A 13,559-nucleotide genomic window follows, 5' to 3' on the forward strand; every position below is an offset into this window, starting at 1 on the left:
GAGAAAACAGTAGCACCTCATCCTAATTGCCCCTCTTTATAAAACCTATCAACAAACATTTACATTTACATTTACATCATTTAGCAGACGCTCTTATCCAGAGCGACTTACAAACCATCCTCCCTCTTATGACACAATATGTGTGTGGGGGGGGGGTCTGAAGGGGATATAGTGGGCTCATGCAGGACAGGCACACAGGGGCAGAATCTCAATTACATACTCCTCGCGGAGAGAGGACGTGAAGAGCATGCAACCGAGACTCTCCGAGGGTCAGGGTTGGGCCTTTGGAGCTACAGTACAGTCAGGACAAGTAGCCACTAGATGGCGCCCCTACCATGTTTGTGTCATTCTTGGACAGGAAAGGGGGACGCTCCATATCCACTGCAACAGCAGGTGGAATGTCTTCAGGGGTCAAAAAGCCTCTTCTGTCAATTAGACTGGGGGGCATGGGCCCACACAGCTTTGCACAGCAGTTGGTAAAGATGTTGTCGTAAGTGTAGGGATTCCCAGAGTCCTCTGCACCTCTTTTACTCGACCAGGAGCCTTTTATATCTTAATTTGTTGTGAGGTTGAAGGCCACCAAGTATGTATGGAAACCTGAGAGACCCAGAATAGACCAGATGGAGAAGAAGCAAATAACTAGCTCAACCACACTGGCAGGACTCTCCTGTAAGGCCAGGAATAAGCCATTCCCTCCTTGGGATCGCAGCATGAGGTGTGTGACGACACAACCGAAGATGAAGGAGGTGTGGAAGGAGAGAGAGACTATGAAGCTGTAGAAGAAGCGGTAGTTGCGCTTGCCCACACAGTTCCCCACCCACGGGCAATGGTGATCGAACCGCTCCACACAGTTGTCACACATACTGCAGTGTGAGGTCCGAGGAGGGCGGAACATCTTGCAGGTGAAGCAATACTTAAGCTTCACCACCTGCTGGTTAATGAGGATTTCTTTAGTGCGTGGAGGGGGGCGGTACGTGGAGGAACCTGAGGTGTCTATCTGCTTCTCAATGTCTGCAGCCTCATTTGGCAGGGCCCTAGGCAGGATGCCAGGGTCTGTAAAGCTGGTCTGCAGTAGGGAGGTGACCACAAACACAAACAACGCTCCACCAATCACAGGTATGCAGATGGTCAGGTGAGTCACCAGGAATGGGCAGTCGAATGCAAAGAAAAGGCCACTTGTGACAATGATAAGGCCGAGTGTCAGAGGCAGGACACCACTTTGTCTGGCCAGAATAATCCGTCCATCGCAATAAAAGCGATTTTTCCCTGGAAATACTTCCCATTTTCTTCGAGGCCTGCTCTGCACATTCTTTTCGGTAACGTTACAGGGTTGCGTTGACGAGGGTGTTGAAAGTCCCCGTGGGTCGATTTGCTGGTATTCACAGTTTTTCATAATGTAAAAGGATCCGGTGCTCAAATGAGAGGGACTGACCCTCTGCTCAAAGTTAGCTAGTTAATAAAGGTTAGCTAGCTAGCCAAGTTAGCTGTTTACATCGTTAGCTAGACTAGCATACTAACCACCGGGCTAGCTAGCTAGTTATTTATCTAACGTCAATCGAATGTTTCTGCTGTGCTACTAGCTACAAAATCATTAAGTGACCATGCAAGCAACCCAGTTAGGTAGCTAGCTATCACTATTCTTCTAGCAATTTTTTAGCCAAGTATCAAGCTCATTGCAGCCAAAACAGCGACCGCGTTCCCATTCATAGTTAGCTAGCTTTGACAACTACTAGCAAGCCATCTACACTCCACCAAAATGTAGCTAGACAGACAGCTTCTGACTGTCCCACGACTCACACACAGATGAACTCGTTCGTTGTATGCTACTGCCGGACTGCACTATTTAGACCTTTGTTTCACAATTAACGACTATCTTAAATAAATAAAAAGAGGGAGCTGGGAATACTGGAATAAAGGAATAGAGACCTTTCCCCTGCTTATCCTATAGGGGAGGAGACGACCAGCATCTATATAAATATAGCTGTACACAGCACAGCAAATATTTTCTCTCCACACCTAGGACGCATAATGCCTTCACATGTACAGTTGTGGCCAGAAATATTGGCAACCTTGCACTTTTTTCAAGTAACCCAAAATGTTCCCTAAAAATACGTTGAAATTGACCAAAGTATTTAGTCTCCACAATTCTTTATTTCACTGTTCATTTTACAGAACCTTTGTTTTTGATTCAGAACTTAATACAGTGGCTTGCGAAAGTATTCACCCCCCTTCGCATTTTTCCTATTTTGTTGCCTTACAACCCAGAATTAAAATGGATTTTGGGGGGGTTTGTATCATTTCATTTACACAACATGCCTACCACTTTGAAGATGCAAAAAACAGAAAACTTGAGTGTGCATAACTATTCACCACTATTCACAACTCCTTCAAGTTGGATAGGTTCTGCTGGTGTACAGCAATCTTGAAGTCATACCACAGATTCTCAATTGGATTGAGGTCTGGGCTTTTACTAGGCCATTCCAAGACATTTAAATGTTTTCCTTTAAACCACTTGAGTGTTGCTTTAGCAGTATGCTTAGGGTCATTGTCCTGCTGGAAGGTTAACCTCCGTCCCAGTCTCAAATCTCTGGAAGACTGAAACATGTTTCCCTCAAGAATTTCCCTGTATTTAGCACCATCCATCATTCCTTCAATTCTGACCAGTTTCCCAGTCCCAGCCGATGAAAAACATCCCCACAGCATGATGCTGCCACCACCATGCTTCACTGTGGGGATGGTGTTCTCGGGGTGATGAGAGGTGTTGGGTTTGCGCCAGACATAGCGTTTTCCTGGATGGCCAAAAAGCTAAATTTTAGTCTCATCTGACCAGAATACCTTCTTCCATATGTTTGAGGAGTCTCCCACATGCCTTTTGGCGAACACCAAACGTGTTTGCTTATTTTTTTCTTGAAGCAATGGCTTTTTTCTGGACACTCTTCCCGTAAAGCCCAGCTCTGTGGAGTGTACGGCTTAAAGTGGTCCTATGGACAGGTACTCCAATCTCCATTGTGGAGCTTTGCAGCTCCTTCAGGCTCCCTCTTTGTTGCCTCTCTGATTAATGCCCTCCTTGCGTGGTCTGTGAGTTTTTGTGGGCGGCCCCCTCGTCACGTTTGTTGTGGTGCCATATTCTTTCAATTTTGTAATAATGGATTTAATGGTGCTCCGTGGGATGTTCAAAGATTCAGATATTTTTTTATAACCCAACCCTGATCTGTACTTCTCCACAACTTTGTCCCTGACCTGTTTGGAGAGCTCCTTGGTCTTCATGGTGCCGCTTGCGTGGTGGTGCCCCTTGCTTAGTGGTGTTGCAGACTCTGGGGCCTTTCAGAACAGGTGTATATATACTGAGATCATGTGACAGATCATGTGACACTTAGATTGCACACAGGTGGACTTTATTTAACTAATTATGTTACTTCTGAAGGTAATTGGTTGCACCAGATCTTATTTTGGGGCTTCATAGCAAAGGGGGTGAATACAATATTTCTTTGGACTATTTTGTGTATGTCCATTACATGAAATCCATTTAAGTTACAGGTTGTAACGCAACAAAATAGGAAAAACGCCAAGGGGGATGAATACTTTTGCAAGGCACTGTATATCCATTTAAATCAGAGAATAAACAGAAATGGCATTGACAAAATTATTGACACCCTAGACTTAATATTTGGTAGCACAGCCTTTGGTCAAAATAACTGCAATCAAGTGCTTTCTATTGCCTTCGATGAGCTTCCAGCACCTCTGTACTGGCAGTTTGGCCCACTCCTCTTGTGCAAACTGCTCCAGTTCTCCCATATTTGAAGGATTCCTTCTCCCAGTTTTATAATGAGATTTAGATCTGGACTCATTGCTGGCCACTTCAGAACAGTCCAGTGTTTTGTCTTTAACCATTCCTGGGTGCTTTTTTAAAAAATTTTTATTTCACCTTTATTTAACCAGGTAAACCAGTTGAGAACAGGTTCTCATTTACAACTGCGACCTGGCCAAGATAAAGCAAAGCAGTGCAATAAAAACAACACAGAGTTACATATGGGGTAAAAAAACATAAAGTCAAAAATACAACAGAAAATATATATACAGTGTGTGCAAATGTAGCAAGTTATGGAGGTAAGGCAATAAATAGGCTATAGTGCAGAATAATTACAATAGTATTAACACTGGAATGCTAGATGTGCAAGAGATTATGTGCAAATAGAGATACTGGGGTGCAAAAGAGCAAAATAAATAACAATATAGGGATGAGGTAGTTGGGTGGGCTAATTTCAGATGGGCTGTGTACAGGTGCAGTGATCGGTAAGGTGCTCTGACAACTGATGCTTAAAGTTATTGAGGGAGATAAGAGTCTCCAGCTTCAGAGATTTTTGCAATTCGTTCCAGTCATTGGCAGCAGAGAACTGGAAGGAATGGCGGCCAAAGGAGGTGTTGGCTTTGGGAATGACCAGTGAGATATACCTGCTGGAGCGCAGACTACGGGTGGGTGCTGCTATGGTGACCAATGAGCTAAGATAAGGCGGGGATTTGCCTAGCAGTGATTTATAGATGGCCTGGAGCCAGTGGGTTTGACGACGAACATGTAGTGAGGACCAGCCAACAAGAGCGTACAGGTCACAGTGGTGGGTAGTGTATGGGGCTTTGGAGACAAAACGGATGGCACTGTGATAGACTACATCCAATTTGCTGAGTAGAGTGTTGGAGGCTATTTTGTAAATGACATCGCCGAAGTCAAGGATCGGTAGGATAGTCAGTTTTACGAGGGCATGTTTGGCAGCATGAGTGAAGGAGGCTTTGTTGCGAAATAGGAAGCCGATTCTTTTTGAAGTGTGTTTGGGGTCATTTTCCTGCTGAAAGGCCCATAGCCTTCGACGGAGACCCAGCTTTCTGACACTGGGTCCGACATTGCTCTCTAAAATGCCTTGGTATTCTCCTGATTTCATGTTGCCATGCACACGTTCAAGGCTCACAGTGCCAGAGGCAGCAAAGCAACCGCAAAACATCACTGGACCTCCTCCATGTTTGACTGTAGGGAAGGTGTTATTTTCTCTGAAGGCTTCATTTTGTTTTCAATAAACATAGAGATGGTGTGCTTTACCAAAAAGCTCTAATTTGGTCTCATCTGTCCACAGGACAATCTCCCAGAAGGATTTTGGCATGTTCAGGTGTGTTTTGGCAAATTGCAGTCGGGATCTCTTATGTCTCTCTCTCTGCAGTGGGGTCCTCCTGGGTCTCCTACCATACAACCCTCTTTCATTGAGAGGGCGACGGACGGTGCGCGTTGAAACTGTCGTACCCTGTGTCTGAAGGTCAGCTTGAATCTGTGTGGCAGTTGATCGAGGTGCCTTATCCACCATTGAACAATCCTTTACTGCAATCTTTCATCAAGTTTTCTCTTGCGGCCATGTCCAGTGAGATTGGATACAGTGGCATGGGCCTTAAACTTCTTGATAACATTACGTATGGTGGAAACAGGAACATCAAGGTCTCTGGACATGGACTTGTAGCCTTGAGATTGTCCATGCTTGGCTACAATCTTGTATCTGACCTCCTCAAATAATTATCTGGTTTTCTTTTCTCCATGCTCATTGCGGTACATACAGTGACACAAAACAGGAGAATGAGTCCTTTTCTCTATTCGAACTGGTTGAATTAGTGATTTTTATATTGCAGGCACCTTCAATTCCAAAGTAAAGGAGAATCATCTGCTTGAAATCTAATTACTTCTAACTACTTCTAGAAGGTGTCAATAATATTGTTAGGGCCATTTTAGGATTTCTTTGTGGAATAAGCTAATATTTACTACATTTTTTATTTTATTTTTTAAATGCAAACCAAAGACATACATAGTGAGGGAAAAAAAGTATTTGATTCCCTGCTGATTTTGTACGTTTGCCCACTGACAAAGAAATGATCAGTCTATAATTTTAATGGTAGGTTTATTTGAACAGTGAGAGACAGAATAACAACAAAAAAATCCAGAAAAAAGCATGTCAAAAATGTTATAAATGTATTTACATTTTAATGAGGGAAATAAGTATCTGACCCCTCTGCAAAACATGACTTAGTACTTGGTGGCAAAACCCTTGTTGGCAATCACAGAGGTCAGACGTTTCTTGTAGTTGGCCACCAGGTTTGCACACATCTCAGGAGGGATTTTGTCCCACTCCTCTTTGCAGATCTTCTCCAAGTCATTAAGGTTTTGAGCGTGACGTTTGGCAACTCGAACCTTCAGCTCCCTCCACAGATTTTCTATGGGATTAAGGTCTGAAGACTGGCTAGGCCACTCCAGGACCTTAATGTGCTTCTTCTTGAGCCACTCCTTTGTTGCCTTGGCCGTGTGTTTTGGGTCATTGTCATGCTGGAATACCCATCCACGACCCATTTTCAATGCCCTGGCTGAGGGAAGGAGGTTCTCACCCAAGATTTGACGGTACATGGCCCCGTCCATCGTCCCTTTGATGCGGTGAAGTTGTCCTGTCCCCTTAGCAGAAAAACACCTCCAAAGCATAATGTTTCCACGGTGGGGATGGTGTTCTTGGGGTCATAGGCAGCATTCCTCCTCCTCCAAACACGGCGAGTTGAGTTGATGCTAAAGAGCTCGATTTTGGTCTCATCTGACCACAACACTTTCACCCAGTTCTCCTCTGAATCATTCAGATGTTCATTGGCAAACTTCAGACGGGCATGTATATGTGCTTTCTTGAGCAGGGGGACCTTGCGGGCGCTGCAGGATTTCAGTCCTTCACGGCATAGTGTGTTACCAATTGTTTTCTTGGCGACTATGATCCCAGCTGCCTTGAGATCATTGACAAGATCCTCCAGTGTAGTTCTGGGCTGATTCCTCACTGTTCTCATGATCATTGCAACTCCACGAGGTGAGATATTGCATGGAGCCCCAGGCCGAGGGAGATTGACAGTTCTTTTGTGTTTCTTCCATTTGCGAATAATCGCACCAACTGTTGTCACCTTCTCACCAAGCTGCTTGGCGATGGTCTTGTAGCCCATTCCAGCCTTGTGTAGGTCTACAATCTTGTCCCTGACATCCTTGGAGAGCTCTTTGGTCTTGGCCATGGTGGAGAGTTTGGAATCTGATTGATTGATTGCTTCTGTGGACAGGTGTCTTTTATACAGGTAACAAGCTGAGATTAATATGTCCTGAGAGAGAGAGCGAGAGAGACCAACCAAAAATTCCCAAAATTGGACAAACACTAAATTGAGACTGCATACAGAATTCTGCAAAAACTTCCTCCTTGTACAACGTAAAACCCCAAACAATGCATGCACAGCAGAATTAGGACGATTCCCGCTAATTATCAAAATCCAGAAAAGAGCAATTCAATTCTATATCCACCTAAAAATAAGTGATTCTCAAACCTAACAAAGCCCTCACCTACAGAGATATTAACCTGGAGACGAGTCCCCTCTGCAAGCTGGTGTGGGGACTCTGGTCACAAACAAACAGACCCCACAGAGCCCCAGGACCGCAACACAATTAGACCTAACCAAAACCAAAAGATAATTACTTGACACATTGGAAAGAATCAACAAAAGAGAAGACAGGCTATGTGCACACTGCCCATAAAATGAGGTGGAAACCAAGATGCACTTCCTAACCTGCCATATGTATGACCATATGAGAGACATATATTTCACTCAGATTACACAGACCCACAAAGAATTTGAAAACAAATCCAATCTTGATAAACTCCCATATCTATTAGGTGAAATATCACAGTGTGCCACGATAGCAACAAGATTTGTGAACTGCGGCCACAAAAAAAGGGCAACCAGTGGAGCACAAACACCATTGTAAATACAACCTATATTTATCTGTTTATTTATTTTCCCTTTCATACTTTAACTATTTGCACATTGTTACAACACTGTACATAGCCAATAATATAAGATTTGAAATGTCTATATTATTTTAAAATGTTTGTGAGTGTAATGTTTACTGTTAATTTTTGACTGTTTATTTCCCTTGTTTATTTCCTGTCTATTTCACTTGCTTTAGCAATGCAAACATGTTTTCCATGCCAATAAAGCCCTTTGAATTGAAGTGAGCGAGAAAGAGAGAGAGAGAGAGAGGAGAGAGTTAGGATGAGGGAGAGAGAGAAAGGGAGGGATCAACGAAGTGAGAGGGAACAACAGAGAAAAAGAGAGAAAGTGAGTGAGGCCACGATAGCGAGTGAAAAAGAAAAAGGGAGACAAAGGGGTAGAGAAGAAAAGAGAGAGAGCAGAGGAGGCTGGTGGGAGGAGCTATAGGAGGACAGGCTCATTGTAGTGACTCGAAAGGAATCAATGGAACGGAGACAAACATGTGGTTTCCATATGTTTGATGTGTTTCATACCGTTCCATTGATTCCATTCCAGCCATTACAATGAGCCCGTCCTCCCATAGTTCCTCCCACCAGCCTCATCTGAGAGAGAGGTATACATAAAAAAGATAGCGTGAGAGGTAGTGCGGTAGGGAGGAAGGGAGGCAACCCCGCAGATATGTGAGGAGAGAAGAGGTTTTCATGCTCTATCAGGTCTCCATTTGCCTGTCCTGTAATAACTTGTCCGGTCCATTGCCTGCCACTATCACAGCAGCCATAACACTCAGTCACACGGTTACAGCAGCACGGCCAGCCATGTGGGGAGGCAGGGTAGTTAACAGACCACGTCACAGATAGCACCACATCCATACACACTTGGGGAGGAATGGAGGGATGGAGGAATGGAGGGATGGCGGAATGGAGGGGGGTGAAAGACTGATAGAAGGAATATAAGTGAAGAAGAAAGAGTGATGGAGGATGGCGGGACAAATGGAGGGTGACAGAGTGGATTAATAATTGTATTGCAGTGAGACAGATTTGGCTGGAATAGTGCAACAAAGATGTCAATTGGGATCCCAGTGAATAAAAACGGTTGGGTGTTTTGGTGCAACACTGAGTGTGTCAAAGACTTTCAAATGTAGAATTCTTTAGAGATGAGCGGTGATGTGGTGTGATGTGTGTGTGTGTACATTTTACATTTTAGTCATTTAGCAGACGCTCTTATCCAGAGCGACTTACGTAGTGGGTAGTGTGGTTGGAGGGTCAGAACCTTCTGGAGGAATGGTAAGAAAAGTGAGGTGTCAAAGGTCAGAGAGCGCTTTGACTACAGGCCACACCCACTGAACCTGAGGGGGCCCATCTCCATGGTAACTGTGTGCTTTGCACTGAGAGACACACACACACACCAACACACACACACACACTGAAGCCCCCTAGGTCTAAGCCTGAGATGAGTGATAACTGATCATAAGACCTATTCATATCTGTGTCTGTGTGACTCTGTGACTGCAGTGACGGGAAGGATCCACAGGATTAGGCCAGACGGACCAGAGGACCCAGTTATGCTGTGTGTGTGTGTGTGTGTGTGTTTTCAAAGGGAGCTATCACAAAACACCAGGCTGCAGCTGGACACAATGGGTGTTTCACAATATCCATCTACCATGCTCCACACTCTCATGCTCCAAGTGTCATCTCAGAGGACATTCTCGAGTATGTTCTTGTTAGGAAGAGAGTGTGGAGAATGCATAAAACATTAAATTTCAGCACTCGCACTCACCCTACTGTATTACCTCATGCTGCACCTCCCCATTCACTGAACCTGTTTCCTGCCAGGACAATGGCAACAATAGAGACGAAACAAGATATACACAAAGCAAACATTTTACTTCATAACTATTAGCTAGCTACAGTGGGGAGAACAAGTATTTGATACACTGCCGATTTTGCAGGTTTTCCTACTTACAAAGCATGTAGAGGTCTGTAATCTTTATAATAGGTACACTTAAACTGTGAGAGACGGAATCTAAAACAAAAATCCACAAAATCACATTGTATGATTTTTAAGTAATTAATTTGCATTTTATGGAATGGAATGGCCCTGTCTTGCAATTTGCATGTGGGAGACTCCCCAAACATATGGAAAAAGGTACTCTGGTCAGATGAGACTAAAATTGAGCTGTTTGGCCATCAAGGAAAACACAATGTCTGGCGCAAACCCAACACCTCTCATCACCCCGAGAACACCATCCCAGTGAAGCATGATGGTGGCAGCATCATGCTGTGGGGAAGTTTTTCATCGGCAGGGATTGGGAAACTGGTCAGAATTGAAGGAATGATGGATGGATGGCGCTAAATACAGGGAAATTATTGAGGGAAACCTGTTTCAGTCTTCCAGAGATTTGAGACTGGGACGGAGGTTCACCATCCAGCAGGACAATGACCCTAAGCATACTGCTAAAGCAACACTTGAGTGGTTTAAGGAGAAACATTTAAATGTCTTGAAATGGCCTAGTTAAAGCCCAGACCTCAATCCAATTGAGAATCTGTGGTATGACTTAAAGATTGCTGTACACCAGCGGAACCCATCAAACTTGAAAGAGCTGGAGCAGTTTTGCCTTGAAGAATGGGCAAAAATCCCAGTGGCTAGATGTGCCAAGCTTATAGACATACCCCAAGAGACTTGCAGCTGTAATTGCTGCAAAAGGTGTCTCTACAAAGTATTGTCTTTGGGGGGGGTGAATAGTTATGCACACTGAAGTTTTCATTTTTTTGGTCTTATTTATTGTTTGCTTCACAAGAAAAAAGATTTAGCATCTTCAAAGTGGTAGGCATGTTGTGTAAATAAAATGATACAACCCCCCCAAAAAATCAATTTTAATTCCAGGTTGTAAGGCAACAAAATAGGAAAAATGCCAAGGGGGGTGAATACTTTCGCAAGCCACTGTAAACATGCTAAAACTAACACAGTATGTATTTATTAACGTATCAAGATAAAATATTGTATTCAGACAACATATGAGATGTGAATGGGCAAGTCAGAGTTGATTTTTTCTCGCTTCAGCTCACATAATGTCCGCCATTAACCAGGTTTCCATCCAACCTTTTTATGCGAGTAAAGTACATGTCAGAAAAATAAAATTAAAAACAGAACATTTTTCGGTAAGCTTTCCAAATGTCGACAAAACAAAATATGCTAGACAAGGTGGGATCTTTTTGTGTCTATAAAATGAACTATGCGAGAAATGTTGGTGGAAACTTGCGGAGGCATGCGATGACATGTTGTGTGGTCCTCCCACTACGACTCGTCAGGAAAAAGTACAGTTTATTAGGCTACAGATTAAATAAGTTATGATGAATTTGTGCAAGGTGATGAGCTTGATGCTCCTTTCCAATAAATATTGAGGGTCTTATTCTGGTGACATGATCATCGATGCTTGGCTGCGTTTGACAAAAAAAAATCTCCCCCCTCAGTGCAGGCCTACAAACTCAAACAGGACTACTCCTCCCATCCAAGGTCGACCCCCCTCACCCCCTGGGCAGCCCTCCAGATCACCAGCAGAGGGCGGGGTACAACACAGCCCAAACAGAGAGACAAGCCATCTGGCTAACTGGCTTCAAACATCCACACCAGCACGCACGCACATATGTACGCATCCACGCACGCACGCACGCACGCACACACGCACGCACCACACACACACACACACGCACCACGCACGCACGCACACACGCACACACACACGCACGCACGCCTCTTCCTCTTTCCTCTCTCCCTCTCTCCTCTCCTCTTTTCTCCTTTCCTCTCCTCTACCCCCTCTCCTCTCCTCTCCTCACATTTCCTCTTTTCTCCTCTCCTCTCTCCTCTCCCCCCTCTCCTCTCCTCACATTTCCTCTTTTCTCCTTTCCTCTCTCCTCTCCCCCCTCTCCTCACCTTTCCTATTTTCTCATTTCCTCTCCTCCCTCTATCCTCCCTTTCCCTCTTTTCATCTCTCTTCCCTCTCCTGTCCTCTCCGTGATAGTATTAACACTGTATTCCAGTGGCTGGACATTCTGCTCTCCTCAGCAGTAATAGCATAGCGTACAGTGCCTTGCAAAAATATTCCTATTTTATTGCATTACAACCTGTAATTTAAATGGATTTTTATTTGGATTTCATGTAATGGACATACACAAAATAGTCCAAATTGGTAAATGAAATGAAAAAAATAACTTGTTTCAAAAAATTCAAAAAAATAAATAACGGAAAAGTGGTGCGTGCATATGTATTAACCCCTTTGCTGCCCCTAAATAAGATCTGGTGCAACCAATTACCTTTAGAAGTCACATTCCCCATCTCTCTCGCTCTTTTGTCCATAATAATCTCATCATGTAGGCTATACGTGCGCTCTAGCCAACAGTGCGCAGATACTGTACTGTACTATAACTGTTTGCTGTTGGCTACTATATAACCCCAAAACTTTGGTGAGAAAACCAGCAGTATAGTTGAAAATGCGATGGAACCCCATTTAACTTGTATGTTTTATTCGGTACATGGGAATTTAACCAAAAAATGTATTTTTATGTGCACTACGTCAACACGCACAGCCTTTCATCCGCAACAAGTCAATTTGAGGGAAGCACATCTCTGGTGGGAAAATGCACATATTGTTTTTTTGCAGATTTTAGAATATCTCATGAAAATCTGTCGGCAATTGGATGGAAACCTAGCTATAGATGTATTACATTTTTCGTCGTTTTTGCGTGGTTGTGTCATATTTCTGTGCATACTTTCCGTTGAAACTTGCATCGATGCATGCTTCAAAATATGTACATACGGAGTACGCTTTTGAGAAGTGCCCTCCATGCTCTGTTTCGCATACTTTGATTTGGACTCATACTCCGACCCTCCCGTGCTCCAATGTGTGTGCTCGGAGCACGGTAGTATGCATTTTGAGAAACACGGTATGAGAGAGATACAGAGCCATGGCCACAGCCAAATCTAGGAAACACATTTATTTGATTGTCCCTTTATTTATGCAGGTGAGATTAAAAACTGCAGAAATCAGACTCATTAAAATTCAAAGTACACAACTAAAAATTAAGGGTTCAACAAGGGTTCTTCTAAGATCCTTAAAGTTCTTCGAAGAACCTTAGGGTTCTTCCAAAAGGTTCTTCCAAGAACCCCATAGGAGGTGGGGTTCATCGAGGAACCTCATTAGTTGGTGGGGGTTCTTGCAGGAACCTAACTGCCCAACTGAAACATTTGGATTTGAATTTGAAAGGACAGCAGGTGCAGACACTTAACTGAAAAATGTAAAGTTCTCCACAATTTAAGGTAAGGTTTGTCCCTAAATTGATATTGTTTTATGATGATACCATCTATCTTTTCATATTTGTGCAAATCTTTCTAAAACAGAAAATTGATACAATTCAATGGATATCAATCAACAAAGAGGTAAGAATATGTATGCCATAAGAATATGTTGAAGGCTAGCTGTATTGGGTGCAGATGACTGAACTGCTCACTTTTACAGTATGTCTGTGTCTGCAGGTTTGCAGATGAGGAGGCATACAAAGGTATGTCAATCAATTGGTATTGGTATGTTATGCAGATCACATGTACAATCCTCCTCCCTTACCTCTTCAAGGAAAATCCCATAGGCCTCTACATTATGGACAAGGTATGTGTATGAGTTCCCGCTCAGCCCAGTCAAAGCTATTCACTGCTCTGGCACCCCAATTGTGGAACAAGCTCCCCCACGACGCCAG

At 43.6% G+C, this 13,559-nt stretch overlaps 2 protein-coding genes across 3 annotated transcripts in view; both read right to left on the bottom strand.

Moving 5' to 3' along the window:
- Positions 1-13,559, bottom strand: part of LOC121532198 (low-density lipoprotein receptor class A domain-containing protein 3-like) — a 133,953-nt gene that overhangs the window by 18,499 nt on the left and 101,895 nt on the right. The gene's annotated exons all lie outside the window — the stretch shown is intronic.
- On the bottom strand, positions 284-1,442 carry LOC121532197 (palmitoyltransferase ZDHHC18-A-like). The gene is given in 1 exon segment (XM_041837978.1): positions 284-1,442. A coding segment is annotated over 1 exon segment (1,092 nt). The 5' UTR covers positions 1,394-1,442; the 3' UTR covers positions 284-301.

The sequence above is a fragment of the Coregonus clupeaformis genome, chromosome 19, assembly GCF_020615455.1.
Source record: "Coregonus clupeaformis isolate EN_2021a chromosome 19, ASM2061545v1, whole genome shotgun sequence".
In the NCBI taxonomy this organism is placed as follows: domain Eukaryota; kingdom Metazoa; phylum Chordata; class Actinopteri; order Salmoniformes; family Salmonidae; genus Coregonus; species Coregonus clupeaformis.